Source organism: Conger conger, chromosome 5 (assembly GCF_963514075.1).
Source record: "Conger conger chromosome 5, fConCon1.1, whole genome shotgun sequence".
Taxonomy (NCBI): Eukaryota; Metazoa; Chordata; class Actinopteri; order Anguilliformes; family Congridae; genus Conger; species Conger conger.
In genome coordinates this window covers 6,480,270-6,497,687 of record NC_083764.1, presented here as the reverse complement: position 1 = coordinate 6,497,687, position 17,418 = coordinate 6,480,270, and the positions used below count along the sequence as shown (strand labels likewise).

General features: G+C 45.3%; 1 protein-coding gene across 1 annotated transcript in view; it reads left to right on the top strand.

The window, feature by feature from the left end:
* Nucleotides 1-2,164: 2,164 nt before the first annotated feature.
* Nucleotides 2,165-17,418, top strand: part of mthfd1l (methylenetetrahydrofolate dehydrogenase (NADP+ dependent) 1 like) — a 56,784-nt gene continuing 41,530 nt past the window's right edge. The window contains exons 1-9 of the mRNA XM_061241584.1: nt 2,165-2,582; nt 4,172-4,256; nt 5,772-5,822; nt 5,958-6,011; nt 7,300-7,424; nt 7,804-7,904; nt 8,800-8,936; nt 15,639-15,750; nt 16,613-16,695. Coding sequence (XP_061097568.1) covers nt 2,344-2,582; nt 4,172-4,256; nt 5,772-5,822; nt 5,958-6,011; nt 7,300-7,424; nt 7,804-7,904; nt 8,800-8,936; nt 15,639-15,750; nt 16,613-16,695 — 987 coding nt within the window. The 5' untranslated portion in view covers nt 2,165-2,343. The remainder of the gene's footprint in view (nt 2,583-4,171; nt 4,257-5,771; nt 5,823-5,957; nt 6,012-7,299; nt 7,425-7,803; nt 7,905-8,799; nt 8,937-15,638; nt 15,751-16,612; nt 16,696-17,418) is intronic.

The following is a 17,418-nucleotide window of genomic DNA, read 5'->3' as shown; positions in this document are numbered from 1 at the left end:
CATGCGCAGGGAGAAAAACGCAGGGTAATGACGTCAGTAAGAGAACAAAATATAAAAACAGCAGATAATGGAGTTAATATTTTATACCTAGTTTAATCATAGAGAGAGAGAGTGAGAGTGAGAGAGAGTGAGAGAGAGTACTGTGCTATCATTGCAAATCGACCCTAAATACGCAGTTTTTTGTTCCTTAAATAACTTTTTTTCACTGTCAGATCTCAGAGGTGACCACACACAATTTTTTATGCTAATAAGCCAAGAGCTAAAATATTTCCGAATTGTCTCATATAATCCTGCTGCAATAACTAGCCTATATGATGTAGCATGCAAGTAAGAATTGTTTTCCCTGAAACGCACAGATTTCTCCTGCCGTTAGGCCATGTACTGTGTATTTTTGTGTAAATGCTAAGTTTGTAAATGCTATTGGATTCGATATATCGATATATAAGAATTCTAAAATTCTAAACTGTTTAAGGGGTTTGTTTAGTACAATGCACATCGAAATAAGGAAATCACATGGTCAGTCCTAACCTTTTCGGTTGCAGATGAAAATTTTGGTGCACAATCAGCACACTTGCCTACTATAGAGTATGCAAGTTACAAACAACTTATAATCAATAGTAGGTAAGAGCGCCGAGTCGGACGTAGCGTGGTCATGGTTGCACGTTAGTGAGTTTGTCGCCCCCTGCTGGCGATCGTGTGCTTCTCTATGTTCCCTGACCGCAGTGATTTCGCACCCGACGGTCCGGAAATCCACGATTGAAATGGTAAAAAGGCACCATTCATATGCTTACCAGTGGTATCTGCTCCTGCCTAGTGAATTCAACTGTGGGTCACAACTATTTTAATACACACATGCTTATTTCTACGGTGAATTTGGGACAATTCATTGTAAATTAAATCTTAATATGACCGGTGGTGAGGGTAGACACAGAAACTGAAGTGTCCCAAATGACCCTACAATCTGTGGCGTATCCTCTACGGAAAAAGAACGATGGGTAATGTAGTGATTACTATTCACGTGCACTCTAGTTAGGTCTTCCCATAAACAACAATGATACGTGCATGCGGGGGCGGGTAGCACCGGGGCGTGTACCATAGCCACTAGGCTACAGGGTGCCCTGTAGGAAACAGTCCTCGGGGTGGTCTCTCGTCCCATGTCAGCCTTTGGTGGCCGACTTGTCTGAGCGTCCCAAGTTACTGGATAATACACTGCTTGAAGATGAGATGCTAGGCGAATTAATCGCTAATATAGACTGAAAATAGGAGATTTGGGTTGTTTAATCAACTTTTAAAAATTATCTTTTTAAAATTTTTTAACGGGAGACAAAAACTTGCACGCCCTGCTCTAATGCCTGGTAGTGTTAATATGGTTTTTGAATGAAGTCATGTGCGTGGATGTGATCTGAAATGAATGTGACTGGGCTTGCTTCTTCGAACACGAGAGCTGGATTGAAGGGTCGATTGGCACATGATCCAAGCGTGACCAGACCGAGATTGGAGAACGTAGTTCACTGATTTATATTATTACAGTGACAAGAGCCTGCTTTGTTTTAGATTCGGGTTATTATAGGACACAGATGTATCAAAAACATTTATATTTAGGTCAGGTTTATTGACTCTTGATACTAAATTAGATGCATCCTTCCATGTTCACTTTCATTCGCTCTCCCCATATTAGGTCAATTAATTGTTTATAAAACCACAATTGGCCTCTCAATTGTATAATTATAACCGCTGTGATCTCACAAAATTTAATGTACGTTAATCCAAAAAACGGTCTTTAAATGTATTGTAATAACAGTAGACTGCATCTGGTTTACAGTCGACAAATGTGTGACGACTATTGCTAGTCCATGTCCATTCAGTTTAAAATTTAAATCGTTTTAATCTGGAATTGTTAAGGTTTTTTGAAATATTTATCTTCATTTAATATGATCTTCTTTACAGGATGGGTAGCTATATCGACGTCTTAATTTTCTACTCCTAGATTTAAACGTAATGATGTATATATAGGCTCCAAAATGTTTTGAATGAAATGGCCCAAACGTTAACATATTAGTCTAAAAATTACAACCGTACCCGAGTCGTTATTCATTTGTAAATTACACAGGGGATAAGACGTCACCAATGTAGTCGACCGCCAAAATATCGTGTTCGTGTCTAGGCAAGCTGGTGCGATTTGAACACGCCTGCTCGTTTCCGCTTGTAGCGAGCAACTTCTAGACGCTTATTGTGGCTAGCTACTGACAGTACTGCTGAGGGGTGTGGATGCATCTGTAGCCGACAACATCGTGTCTCCCTACGAGTCAGCAATATCGCCGCTAGAGCCTTCCTCCTAAAATTATGAGATTGTCTGCCGCATTTCGTAACGCCTGTCGTGGTTTTCCCACTGGATCGGTGAGCCGGTCTCGGACCGGTGTCAGGGTTTTTGCCCCAAAAGAAAGATCGGTGCCGGTAGGTAGCAGCGACCTATTTGCCCGGGCTGGCAGCTCCAGTAGCGGCGCTGGGTCGTCGGGAGCGGCAGTCAAGTTCGGAAAACTCAGTGAGCAAGCGGCCGCTTCGTCGTATGACATTTCCCTCAGGTAACCGCAGTCGTTTAAAGCGTTTCCTCGTTATCTCCGTTACTTTCTGATTCTATTGCATTTGTAGCCTACTTCACAGGCAACACAAAGAGCCAGACACTTCCTGATCCACAAGTTGGCTTTCGCGTGTGCTAGCAGGCTGGGTAAACCAATCGATGGATTCAAAACCCCCAAGTATTTCATTCATTCACTTTATACACAGACCGTCTCTTTACTTGTGTGGAGCTATTATATGGAGTGGAATCGTTGCTCGAATTTTTTGTTTGTTTTCGCATCAATGACGAATGCTGACCTGTATTTGTAGCTTGGTAGCTACGTTTGCTGTAGATGTTACCTCTGGCAACAAGCACGTTACCCACGTGGATTGAATATTGTTGAATAGGTGGGGGTCAGCTGATGTAATAATATGATGTTCTTACTTCGCCCACATCACGCGTACGGATGTTTTATAAGACTCTTATAAATATGTCTATTACATATTATACGTTAATATGATAGTATTAGACGCTGTTTGAACAGGAGATAGACTAACATTGTGCTTTGTTTAACTTGCTACATTAGCACATTTATTTGAAAGTCACTGTTTTCCATGGGCTACATTAGCCTACTATAAAAAAAAATACAATGGTGTCGTTTTTTGTTCGTAATTGTCACTGGGATTGTAGGCTAGTTAATTACTTATGTGACAATGTTATGCCATTTTCGCTCAGCTGTTCGGAATCCCTCTCTTAACCCTTGAGTGTAGCAACGTGGCAGCGACCCCCCTTGCAAGCGCTGGGTTTGGCTATTATAGCACAATAGTGTGGCAACCGGGCTTGTTGACGCATTTTGCCCATGGAAGATTTCAAACAGCCTCACGTTATGCACAGATTACATTTAAAACAAATACATTTAAATGTTTTTGGGTTGTGTTGAACCGAAACGGCCTATATTGCAGTCAAGCACTTCTAACAGCTTTCAAAAGATCTGTGCTCAAAATTATTAACTGTAGGTTTGAATCCCTCCCACTTGTGTGATTTGTATTACACTTGAGATATTTGAGACATCAAGCAAATGTATAATTGTTAGCATTTTTATCGTTCGTTTTTGTTAAGTTTTCTGTTGCCTCTGTTTCACCAAGGTCTTTGTGTTCTCAGTGTCTCTAAATTATCAGATCCCTTCAAAGATTTAACTATTAAGCCGCACGTTTTATTCAGCCGATTGGTTACTGCAGTGCTAGAAGTTTTATATTCATGTGATGAATGTCCAGTGCATTTAGTGCCTGTTCTGTCACCAGAACTTATTATCTCTCAATTGCAAAACATGCTTTTAAAGTGATTTCACATGACAGAGCAAAATGTTTACAGGGATTCAGTGTAAATAGATTCATGAAAAAAACTATCTTCCACCCAGGACTGATTGTTGTTGTCCATTTGCAAAACATAATTTTGATGTGAACATAATGTTTCAAAGGCAAGACTTTGGTGGAAGCATTGTACGTTGTGGAATTGTATTTTTATGGAACAAATCCTTTTAAATTCCTCAATCTCTGTGTTTTTTTAAATTTTTAAGCCATCCTGTGTTAAACTTCAGTGTTACTTCTTTGTTAGGGAGCTCATACAGAGGTCCCGGGATGATATCGCGTCTTTACAGAAACGCTACCCCACGGTCAAGCCTGTACTCGCCATCATTCAGGTAAGACGACGGTCTCTCGTAATTAGCACGTTCTGTGCTCGTTCGTCTAAAGCTGGGATGGGCAGCTCCAGTCCTGGAGGGCCGGTGTGTATGCAGGATTAACTCCAGTCCTGGAGGGCCGGTGTGTATGCAGGATTAACTCCAGTCCTGGAGGGCCGGTGTGTATGCAGGATTAACTCCAGTCCTGGAGGGCCGGTGTGTATGCAGGTTTAACTCCAGTCCTGGAGGGCCGGTGTGTATGCAGGTTTAACTCCAGTCCTGGAGGGCCGGTGTGTATGCAGGATTAACTCCAGTCCTGGAGGGCCGGTGTGTATGCAGGATTAACTCCAGTCCTGGAGGGCCGGTGTGTATGCAGGTTTAACTCCAGTCCTGGGGGGCCGGTGTGTATGCAGGATTAACTCCAGTCCTGGGGGGCCGGTGTGTATGCAGGATTAACTCCAGTCCTGGGGGGCCGGTGTGTATGCAGGATTAACTCCAGTTCTGGAGGGCCGGTGTGTATGCAGGATTAACTCCAGTCCTGGAGGGCCGGTGTGTATGCAGGATTAACTCCAGTCCTGGGGGGCCGGTGTGTATGCAGGATTAACTCCAGTCCTGGAGGGCCGGTGTGTATGCAGGATTAACTCCAGTCCTGGAGGGCCGGTGTGTATGCAGGATTAACTCCAGTCCTGGAGGGCCGGTGTGTATGCAGGTTTAACTCCAGTCCTGGAGGGCCGGTGTGTATGCAGGATTAACTCCAGTCCTGGAGGGCCGGTGTGTATGCAGGATTAACTCCAGTCCTGGAGGGCCGGTGTGTATGCAGGTTTAACTCCAGTCCTGGAGGGCCGGTGTGTATGCAGGTTTAACTCCAGTCCTGGAGGGCCGGTGTGTATGCAGGTTTAACTCCAGCCCTGGAGGGCCGGTGTGTATGCAGGTTTAACTCCAGTCCTGGAGGGCCGGTGTGTATGCAGGTTTAACTCCAGTCCTGGAGGGCCGGTGTGTATGCAGGTTTAACTCCAGTCCTGGAGGGCCGGTGTGTACTCAATCAGCTAATTAGCCCTATGCACCATGACAGATTCACTCGTAAAATTAGACCACGATAATATGCTACTTGACAGGAATATTTGTTTGCTGCAGTTTTTGTATTTTTTATCACGGAACGTCGGGCTAATGAAATAATTAAGAGCACTAGAGCAGGAGTTCTTAACTCCAGAAACGAATGCATCCCTGATCTGAAGAGCGCAGAAATCCCTGCCGATTGGGCCTCGATCACCGGGCGGATCTCAGGCTAGTAACCAAACGCAAGCCAGAGGTGGGGAAGTCCAGGGGCCAGACAGTACAACTCCTGCCGTGTGTTTCTTCCACCCACGGACTCAGCCAGCTGATTTCACTCGTTAGTGCTACACTGTGCCAATTAGCAAATCCAGGTGATGAGAAGAAAATACCCGGGAGTATAATGTTTGTGAAGTTGGGAGTTTTACCCGTGGCTCCCGTGTCGAGCGGCCATTTCGAGTGTCCCCGGTTTGTGTCGTCCTGCAGGCGGGAGAGGATGACGCCCTGTTGGAGGTCAACAAGAAGATGGCTGGGAAGGTGTGTGTCGTGTCACCGACCCCCCCCCAAACCTCTTTATATGGCTGCCAGCACCTCCTGTTTTGAAGTACCATCTCCTGAATGAACATTTAGCTTTAAGAGTTTTGTGTTTCTCTCCCCCCCCCCCCCCCCCAGATCGGGTTGGATGTCATCCAGATTAGTCTGCCAATGGAATGCACTGAAGATGAGGTAAAAATCTGCAAACTACAAAAAAAAATGTATTTTTATTTTTTTTACTACAAACAGTATTACTGAGTTACATATTTCTTTTTTGCCAGGTTCCATATCTCTCCTTCTGTAGTTAAAATTACAATGCTGTCTGCTTAGGACTTAGGTTCGCTGACTGTTAGCCGGACAACGGCGGTCCTTCTTGGTGAGAGAGTGTCCGTGTTTTCGCCTTTCCGAAAATTCCTCTGACAGGCGGTTATATATACACCTCACAAGCTCTCTGCTATGTCTCTTTAAGCCTGGGGGAGGGAAGGGGTTGGTTCACTGGGTTCACAAGCTTCCAGCTTCCAGCTGCCTGGAGCCGTGACCTTTCACATATTTCCCATTCGAGTCAGCAGATGGCGCTATTTTCAGCGTGCGCACTTGCCTGATCCTAAGGGGCAGTGAAGAAGATGCTGCTTTTCATTACATTACATTACATTACATTATTGGCATTTGGCAGACGCTCTTATCCAGAGTGACGTACAGTTGATTAGACTAAGCAGGAGACAATCCTCCCCTGGAGCAATGCAGGGTTAAGGGCCTTGCTCAAGGGCCCAACGGCTGTGCAGATCTTATTGTGGCTACACCGGGATTAGAAGCACTGACCTTGCATGTCCCAGTCATGTACCTTAACCACTACACTACAGGCCGCTTCGCCAAGCGTGTCATAAAGCTGGTCTCGCTGGATATGAGCTGGTCATCAGCTTTGCCAAGCGGGTCATAAAGCTGGTCAGTCGCCTCTGGTCATAACCAGTGCCCTGTCACTCTAGACTTTTCGACCTTTTACCCCCTCTCCCCTCCCCCATGTTCTTACATTTCTATTGCAATACGATGTACGTTCCTTAGTGACCGTGTGAAAAAAATAAATAAGATATACAATACTGGAAAGCGCTTGTGTCAATTAAAACCACAGCCCGACCCATACAACATCACCTAATCTGACAATTTAACTGGAAAGTGTATTTCCCATAATCCCCCTGAAAGACTAAACGGAGGCAAAACTGTGACCAAACTGTTGACAAGCCCAACTTTTAAGGTTTAGCTGTTTTGGCATGCAGCGTTAGGACGTTGTTTGGCGCGTTGTTTAATGTGTCGTATGTCGGATTATGTGTAGATAATCTGATGTCTTCTGAAACTGAACGAGTACTGTAAAATCTGAAAAAAAATGAATAAGACAAGTCCGACTATAAGGTGAAGCAGTTGCAGCATCCAGTGTTAGCACGTTAGCACGCCGTTTACTGTGTGGGTTTTTGGGGATTCTCTGTAGATAATCGAGGAGGTGCTGAAGCTGAACGAGGACTGCAAAGTGCACGGCGTGGCTCTGCACCTCCCCCAGGCCTCTCTCACCCGCCGCGTGCTCAACTCTCTGAAGCCGGAGAAGGACGTGGACGGGTGAGTGAGCGGTCTAGCTGGGTATGAGTTGGTCAACCAGCTTGTGCTGGTAGCTTGTCTGAGCGGGTAGCTAGTCAACCAGCTACCCGCTGTTTCAAAATACAGCTTGAGTTGGTCAAACCATGTCAAGCTGGAAGCTGGTCTGAACTGGTCTGAGATCGCCATTTCCGAAGAAGGCAACGCGTTTACAGTATATTGTGATACATTTAATTTATTTTTGGGTGAAATCGGTTGTTGAGGCCAGCTGAGTTTGGAATGATCTCTTCCACGTCTCGTTTTCAAATCCCTCTCCAAGGCGTCCCTGACAATTTATGTTATGGTAAATGAACTTAAGCTTATTTTGTGTGTGTGTGTGTGTGTGTGTGTGTGTGTGTGTCAGCGTGACAGACCTGAACATCGGGAGGCTCGTCCAAGGAGACGTGACGGCGAGTTTTGTCCCGCCGGTTGCCGGCGCTGTGGTGGAACTTCTCGGGAGACACGGTGAGAACGGCACGCATCGCGGAGAAAGGTTTATCACGTGTGTTAGGGAAAAAATGCCCTCTTTAACATTTCACAGGTGAGCATCGTCTGAGGAAACAGATCCCAGTAAAAAAACGATAGCTATACATGAGTTTAACTTTCGTAATTATTTGCAAAGAAATAACAGAAAGTGAGAAAGCTTACCGGCGTTCTGATTTTAATCAGACATAGTAAGACTCTTATACACACTTTTCCAGAAGGGGGGGCTTCACCAAAACCAAAAGACATGAAGCTGGCCACGAACATTTATCAGTATTTTGTCTTCTGAATACCCCTTGTTGAACTTCCTGTCTGACCAGAATGTGCTAGCTGAGAAGCAGAGACATTAAGGTCAAAGGCTGTCTGTCTGCTGGAGAGAGACAGAGAAAGACTCCTACCAAGCACTTAATTCAGAAAGTGGTCTAATAGTAATAAGGATTAACACTAAAAAAAAGTTATTTGTAATCATGTCATTGTCGTTATGTTAACACACATTTTCAATTAAGAATCAATTAAGGACATTACCCTTACACGTGTAACAAACGGTCCAACCGCTGTAGGAGCAACACCAGAAATGCCCAGGAACGAAACTAAAGAGTTTGTCCCACACTCTAATCTAATCCTCGGTGATGAATTCATTCGCACACAGCTGTTGCAATCCACCGAGTCCTGACCATGATTCTTTGCGATGTCTGTCAGCCGTGGTTCAAAATATGTGACTGTAACAGACTGTGGTGGCATTGTAACGGACCTCGAGGTCAATGTAACAGACTGTAAAGAGTGTTGTAACAGACTGATGGTATTGTATTGTAACAGACTGTAAGGAGTATTGTAATGGACTCCTGACGATAATGTAACGGACTTGTTATTGTAACAGATTCATCCGTGGAGGGCAAGATGGCGGTGATCGTGGGGGAGAACAGAGCCCTGGAATTGGCCCTGCAGGTCCTGATGCAGGCGAGGGGAATGGTGGTGGTCAGTAGTGCGTGGAACGCGGAAAGTCTGCAGAAACAGGTGCGTCCTTCGTATGCGCTAGCGCGGTTAGCGGTTCGCGACACACCTGTAGTCTGCAGAAACGGGTGTAAACCTTCTCCTTCAGTGGTTAGCAACCTCTTTTTAAAAGTCTGCTCTCGGCAGGTTACACTGTCAATCAATCTGTATCTGCCTCAAGGGGGCTGCGGTGGGAAGACGGCTAACCTGCAAACACTGCTCTCCCGCTGCCAGTGCGATGTTAAACCTTGCCGTGCACATTCAATGTGTTGTTGAACGCTTAGAATATTTCAGTAATCGTCCACAAGGTGGCAGTACCACTTTGCAGATACAGGAACAAGACGTTCAAATGCACATTTCAGGGGTCTGAGCAGCTAAGACCAAGCTAAGTTAATAAAATTGGCAATTAAAGCTGGCAATTGGTGTCCGTGGCAACCATCAGTCTTAACTGTCGTCTACGGCAGGAGTTCCTTATCTAAGTGAGTGTGAGTGTAGAAAGCCTGATTTATACCTTGTGTGACGAAAATGAAAATGTCGCACGGAGGTTTTGCAGTTATACTTCGGGGAAGGTCCGCAGTAACGGTTCTGTTGTCTCTATGGTAACAAGAAGTTTTTGAAAAGACGGCGGAACCTGCCGTCGCCTGTCAGTGACAATGAATTTCAGTGTTCCATCTGGCTGACCAATCAACGCTTTGCGACGAAGTATGACTGATCTGCGACATAACATTCTACAGGTGCGGGACACTGAGATGGTGTCCTGCTACACCTTTTCCCGTTGAAAATGCGTAATTCTCGGCATTCAACACTCGTATAAATCAGGCTTAAGTCTGTGTGTGTGTGTGTGTGTGTGTGTGTGTGTGTGTGTGTGTGTGTGTGTGAGTGTAGAAAGCCTGATTTATACCTTGAAAAATGATGTGAAATGAAAATGGCGCACGGAAGATTTGCAGTTATACTTTGGGGAAGGTCCGCGGTAACGGTTCTGTTGTCTCTATGGTAACAAGATGCCAAACAGCTGACGTTTAAGTTTTTGAAAAGACGGCGGAGCCTGGCGTCGCCTGTCCGTGACAATGAATTTCAGTGTTCCATCTGGCTGACCAATCAACGCTTTGCGACGAAGTATGACTGATCTGCGACATAACATTCTACAGGTGCGGGACACTGAGATGGTGTCCTGCTACACCTTTTTCCATTGAAAATGCGTCATTCTCGGCATTCAACACTCGTATAAATCAAGTATAAATCAGGCTTAAGTCTGTGTGTGTGTGCGAGAGAGAGCTCTAAGCCCTGTTCAAATCTGTCAGAATTGAGCTAATCAATCATATCATGTTTACTTTAGGAAAGTAAGGAATTCAGGAATGTACATGTTTTATGAACCAGTGTAGCAGATACTGTGACTAGTGTACATTTTAATTGCTGGTGTTTCACAGTGGATTACCTGCACTTTGAAGGCACCGGCACAGGTAGTGAGGAATTGTGGGTCCTAGGTCAGGAAACGTATGGCTTTAGTTGTTGTAAAGTGCTGCAGACAGTTTAATTGTGTGTGTGTTTTGGACTTGCCCCAGTCTGTCACGTGATCTCGATTGTCTCACAGGTGAAGTCAGTGTCCGTTCAGGGAGCCTGTATGTGTGTACCAGTTGGTTGTTGTGTCAAAGCCCTGATAAAGGCAACTTGGCAATTAAATAACTGCATCGGAATTAAGAGTGTTAAATTTTGTTTTCAAGATTCCAGGGTCTGCAACTCACTACACAAGGTGTGCATTTTCTTTTTTGCTTTTGTGTTTTGTGGCAGATTATTTAGTTTGAACATGGAAATATGAGACGTTTCCCATTTAATAATTTGTTTATCAAAGGAAATTAGGCATATTGTTCCCACCATTAGCTGTATGGATATTCCTTAAAACATCAAATTGCATAACTTTTCACATGCTTGTCTTTCAAATTGAATTCCCACAGACTACCCACTGTAACCAAATACAAGGAATGGATATTAAAGAAATCTTTGAATTTGAAGAGATTTCCTTGAAGAGATTTGTGGCTAAGTGTCAAGGAAAGCTCATGTTGGTGATTCCCAAAAACAAACTACTCAAGGTTTCCTTGTGTTTATTTTATTTCATGCAGTAAGTGGAAACAAAGAAAGGCACTTGAAATTAATATATAATATAATTAATAAGCATATAGATATGAAAAATATGAATCTGCACACAGATTCTTACAGTATTGTATCGAGCACAAGAGGTGTTAGTCCCCTGGACTGACAGTGGAACGTCTCCCATTGTTGCAAGGACATTGATCCTTCCCGATATGACATTCCACTCCTTCCCTGTGACATTCAGTCCTTGTGTTTAGTCTTGTTGACCTCGTACTCTGCAGCTGGGAGAACTGGAAATGTTATGTGTTCTTCGCCGTCCCATTTCGTCCGGACCGTGAACCTGCCGTATATGGCGTGCTCATCTGCAGATTTAGTGCGACAATATTGCCACATATCTAAGTCGTTTATTTGGTTTCTTAAAACAATCAGTGCCGAATTTCCCACAAGCACATCTTCTGCATACCAATGCATCTGGTTGGGCACAGTAATCAGATTTTCTTTTGCTTGTGAAACCCATCCAACAAAGGATATAACTTCATGAATACGGAGTTTTCCTTTCAGGTTATCCATCAATTCTTTAACATATGTTTTACCAGGTGTGGTGCCTGAATTACAGGCGTACAGTACCAATTCAATTCGTTTCTTATTCGGGTCTGAAACGTCAATGCCTTTGAATAGGTTTTTTAATGCATCTGCCATTTTATTAGGTCTCAGGCCACAGATTCTTAGGAAATCGCTGGCGGTTTCTGTTTCAAAATTACTATGGCAATTGACCTGTAAAGAAACTTCTTTTGCTGAAGTAATTACTTCCTTTGATTTTCCCTTTACGTCAAATGTACCTTGATTGTTTAATATTCCACTTAACTGTGTGCCGTGTCCCATCTTTAATTTGCTTTCCACATTCCTCTCAAACTCTTCGGTAGTTAAGTGTATGATAACATTGGGTCTCTCCCCGTAGATGGATGCCCCCGTTAGCTTTTGTTTTAGTCCTCCTATGAGCGCATTTGATCGCTGCTCTTCTTGACTCTTCTCAGACAGACAGTCGAGCTCGATTTTAATCCGCTGATGTTCGTGCCTTTTTGTCCCCAAAATACTGTACACCGCATCAGCAACGTTATTCTCATTGTAACCACAGTGTGCTTTTATGACAACCATGACCATCTCGGCTTCCTGAATTTTACTTTTTTTCATAATTTCTAAAATCTGTCCATCTTTCTTTTGATCATTCCCTTGAAGTTCAAAGAAAATGTTTGTGGTTTTAAGCATTACAAGATCTGAAACCTTGTGTCTCTCTCTTTCCTTTTTTATTTCTGCCTCTTTTAGATCAACAAATAAATTGATTTCTACTCTTGGGATTCCAACACCGACATTCTTTTTAACCTTTTCCTCAAACTTGTCCACAAAGTCGTAACCCCAGGACGTCTTTACACATATGTCAGGGAACACAACTGTGACGAAGACTCCTTGACTGTCAGAGAAAAGTTCACTGACGATTGTGGCTAGGTCCTCTGCACCTTTGCCGTCTCCCCACGTCAATCTCTCCCCTGCTCCATCCTCCTTAAACCATGTACAGATATACAGAATTTTATGCCCTGCCTGTGTAACCTCAGCAGGTTTTTTATCTATCTCCGTCAAATAGAGTTTAATGGGCGTGTTGGTGAGACTTTTCATGATCGGCTCATATTGCTCTGCAAAATAGTTGTTGTCCAGGATGAGGAATATTTTCCTGCTCTCCTGTGCACAGGTCTGCTGGATGAGCAGCAGCAGAGCGCTGATCACAAACGCTGATGTCATGGGAGAGGTCATCGTGGCCAATGCTGCTGGTCTCTCTCTCTCTTTCTCTCTCGCTCGCTCGCTCGCTCGCTCGCTCTCTCCGTCTGTAAACACGTTACATTACATTATTGGCATTTGGCAGACGCTTTTATCCAAAGCGACGTACAGTTGATTAGACTAAGCGGGAGACAATCCTCCCCTGGAGCAATGCAGGGTTAAGGGCCTTGCTCAAGGGCCCAACGGCTGTGCGGATCTTATTGTGGCTACACCGGGATTAGAACCACCGACCTTGCGTGTCCCAGTCCTTTACCTTAACCACTACGCTACAGGCCACCCCTACAAATAAACCACATGTAGCAGTCCTATGGCTCAGCTGGTGGGGTGTTGTGCTAACAATGCTAACAAAGGTTGTTGGTTCGCTATACAGTGCAGTCCGTGAGTATTTGGACTGTGACACCTTCTTTGTAATGTACTCTGTACTCCAGCAAACGCATAGTTTTCTCAGTCTCATAATGGCTACCTCGACTGTCATTGGCTCAACTCTGGCTGGTCCTCAAGTTGATAAAATGCAATAACGGACTCCAAAGGCAACCAAAAGCCTAGAATCAAGACTAGATACTGAAAGCACAACTCTGAATGCAACTCACTAATCTGACTGAGAAGCCAACTGTCCAATTACTTTTGGTCCCCTGAAATGGAGGGACTTTGTATGAAAAGGGATGTAATTCTTACATGGATCTACATCCAGTGTGGATGTAGAAGGCCTCAAATTACAGGTGAGTTTTGTCCCCCCCCCGTATTCACGGTTTCATTTCAAATCCAATGTGCTGGAGTACAGAGCCAAAATAAAAATAAATTGTGCCATCATCCAAATACTTACGGGCTGCACTGTCCTGTAGATGCAATTGGTAGAAAAAAGTATTTGTGTTTCTAAAGAGCATCAGAGTACACAGCAGTTAGTCTCTCACCCTTCGAACGTGAATAATAATGAAAACGTGCTCACCTGTAGCTGTTCCGATAGAGTGGTCAGATCATTCAGACCCGCTTCATGGCCCAGTTCAGTCTTATACTTTCCTTATAAGTTTGCAGTTCAATTTATACTTTCCTCTGGTGTGTTATTTCTGCAAGGGCTCTCATTTGCATTGTGTTCTGATATTATGACGCCATTTCGACCTGCTTGGCCCAGGACCAAATTAGATCATTTTATTCCTGGGTTTGGGACAATGCTATCAACCTTTTAGCCATGGTGTTTCTGGAGGCTGTACCTTAAGCAAAGCAGCCTTATTTTAATTTCGGCTGAAGTATGTTATCGACATTGGCCATGAATATCTCCACTGTATTTATTTCCATAATTCAACAGAGATATATAATGTCAAAAAAAGATATATATATATATTATTGCTTCAATGTGCTTATCGTCTTTCAGACTGATTTTGCAGAATAGTTTTGACTTGGAATTCAGTGACAATGACGCATAATTTTTATAACCAAGACGACTGTGGCAACTGGGGCTCGGTTTGCCTGCTGGGTAGTGGTTAAGTTACATGACTGGGACCCGCGAGGTCGGTGGTTCGATACCCGGTGTAGCCACAATAAGATCTGCACGGCCGTTGGGCCCGTGAGCAAGGCCCTTAACCCTGCATTGCTCCAGGGGAGGATCGTCTCCCGTCGCTCTGGATTAGAGCGTCTGCCAAAATGCCAATAATGTAATGAAATGTTTGCAGGAAGGAGGCACGGCAATCCCAGCACCGTGACTCCTGGCTAATAGCTTGCCGTGGAGGTGGAAACACTGGGGGTGTTGGAAGACCTGGCTTCATATAGTGCTAGATGCTATTTAGCTTTAGCAGTCGGTACGATTCAGGGGTAGGAAATGGTGAGCTGAATGACCTGTTCTCACCATTACGTTCTGTTCTGTTATGTTGGGCGTCCGATGCTTGGATGCTTGCTGAATTTCTGCACGCTGCTGCATCTCCGTGATTAGAATGTTCACAAGATGGTAAATGGTTGGCATTTATATAGCCCCTTTATCCGAAGCGCTGTACAATTTACGCTTCTCATTCACCCATTCATACGTACACACTCGCACACCAATGGCGATTGGCTGCCATGCAAGGCACCAACCAGCTCGTCAGAAGCATTTTGGGGTTTGGTGTCTTGCTCAGGGGAGACTTGGACACCCCCTGGGAGATTGAACCGGCGACCCTCCGACTGCCAGACGACTGCTCTTACCACCTGAGCCAATGTCGCCTCATGGCAATTGAAAGCAATGGACTTTCACCGAATTCTGAAAACGCATTCCTCATCTTCAACAGGTCAGCCAGTTTTGGAAGAAGTAGTGAGTGAGGCGTTTAAGACTTCTGGCTTCACGCTAAATCTTCACTAAACCCCTTCCTTGTGCGTGGCAAGTGCAGTGTCTCACCCCGTTGGTAAACTCAGCGGTGTCTCGCCCCGTTGGTAAACTCAGCGGTGTCTCGCCCCGTTGGTAAACTCAGCGTTGTCTCACCCCGTTGGTAAACTCAGCGGTGTCTCGCCCCGTTGGTAAACTCAGCGGTGTCTCGCCCCGTTGGTAAACTCAGCGGTGTCTCACCCCGTTGGTAAACTCAGCGTTGTCTCACCCCGTTGGTAAACTCAGCGGTGTCTCGCCCCGTTGGTAAACTCAGCGGTGTCTCGCCCCGTTGGTAAACTCAGCGGTGTCTCACCCCGTTGGTAAAGTGCGGTGTCTCACCCCGTTGGTAAACTCAGCGGTGTCTCGCCCCGTTGGTAAACTCATCGGTGTCTCACCCCGTTGGTAAGCTCAGTGGGGAAACTAATGCGGTGATTTAGCTTGCGTTGTCGGCGCGACCTCACCTTTCCTCATGGTTCCAGGTCCTGCAGGCCGATGTGGTCGTGCTGGCCAGCGCGGGACGGGGGAGCCTGCCCCCCGCCTGGGTGCGCCCTGGGGCGGCCGTCATCAACTGCGGCCCTGCTTTAGTGTCAGGTACCGCGCCTCCGACCACACCCAGACACCTCACGCCCTTCCCATCAGTCCTCCAGAGAATGTGACGCTTGACAGACGTCGACCTCGACCCGCAGGACAAACGTAATGTGCGGAGACAGGGCCGAGACAGAGAGGCAGGGCAGAGACAGAGAGACAGAGCAGAAACACAGACAGAGGGACAGAGACAGAGACAGGGCATAGACAGAGAGACAGCGACAGGGCAGAGACAGAGAGAGACAGAGACAGAGACAGACAGACAGGGCAGGGGCAGAGACAGGGCCGAGACAGAGACAGGGCAGGGGCAGAGACAGGGCCGAGACAGAGAGACATGGCAGAAACACAGACAGAGGGACAGAGACAGAGAGACAGAAACAGTGACAGGGCGGAGACAGATACAGGGCAGAAACACAGACCGAGGGACAGGGCAGAGACAGAGAGACAGAGGGACAGGGCAGAGACAGAGGGACAGAGACAGGGCAGAGACAGAGACAGGTGTCCTTGATGTCTATCTATCCTTAATATCAATAAATCCCTGTTCTGAAAGAGAGAACTAATATTTTTTAAAATATTTTTATTCAAACGTGTTTTTGTCAAGACACTTGAATTATGTAAAAAAAAGGAAGAAATAATAATCATACATTCTTCTGCCGGCAAGACATGTTCAGAGTTTCTTCGAAAAAGACTCTTTTCGAAATATTCTTTTAAAAAAATAGTTCCTTTTTTTGTTTGGATAGTTTTGCCATTTCTGCACCTCTCTATTAAGCTGCAGCCTGAAAAACTGCATTTGAAAAAAGCTTGTGAGGGAAGAGGGAACAGGCGGACCTGACGGTTCTCCTGGGTTTGGTTCTGTTTGGTTTCACAGAGGAGCTCCGGCCGGCGGGTATGGCGGTGGAGATGTCTGTAGCGGCAGGAGTGGGCTCTTTGGCCGCAGCTCTGAGGATCCAGGTACAGCCAATCAGCATTCACCCTAACCGCTCATCCAGCCAATCAGCATTCACCCTAACAGCTCATCCAGCCAATCAGCTTTCACCCTGACAGCTCGTCCAGCCAGTCAGCTTTCAACCTTACAGCTCATCTGTCCAATCAGCATTCAACCTTACAGCTCATCCATCCAATCAGCATTCACCCTTACAGCTCATCCATCCAATCAGCATTCAACCTTACAGCTTATCCAGCCAATCACCGTTGGCTGAAAAGGCAGCTCTGGCTTGACCAAATTGACCACCGAATTCGCTCATGGGGCCAACAATACAGCAATGATGGTAGCACAGGCACCTGCTCATCTCTTCACTCATAACCTTTAGCAGATGAGGTAAAGATCAGCGTGCAGTTAGTTTACAGCTCAGAGCTGAAAAGCGGTAGTCTGGTGAGTAACACTGCCCTAGGCTCTCTGCCTGGTCACGGCCCTTTATGTTTTTTTAACGTCACTTTTAGGAACCTGAACTTGACCAGTATCAGGCCTTTGCATAACAGAACAGAGTTGATCATCAGCCCAACTGCCCATGCAAATCCCAATGACCAGCCTTTAACGGACAGAAACGCTCTGTTAAAGAACAGCTGAACTGCTTTCAGCCTGTCTCTGTCTGTCTACCCCCTTGTCTTTTGTACCTTAATCTAGGACTTTTGAATTTGTAATAGTCTCGATACTGTCATAGTCTCGGTATGGTA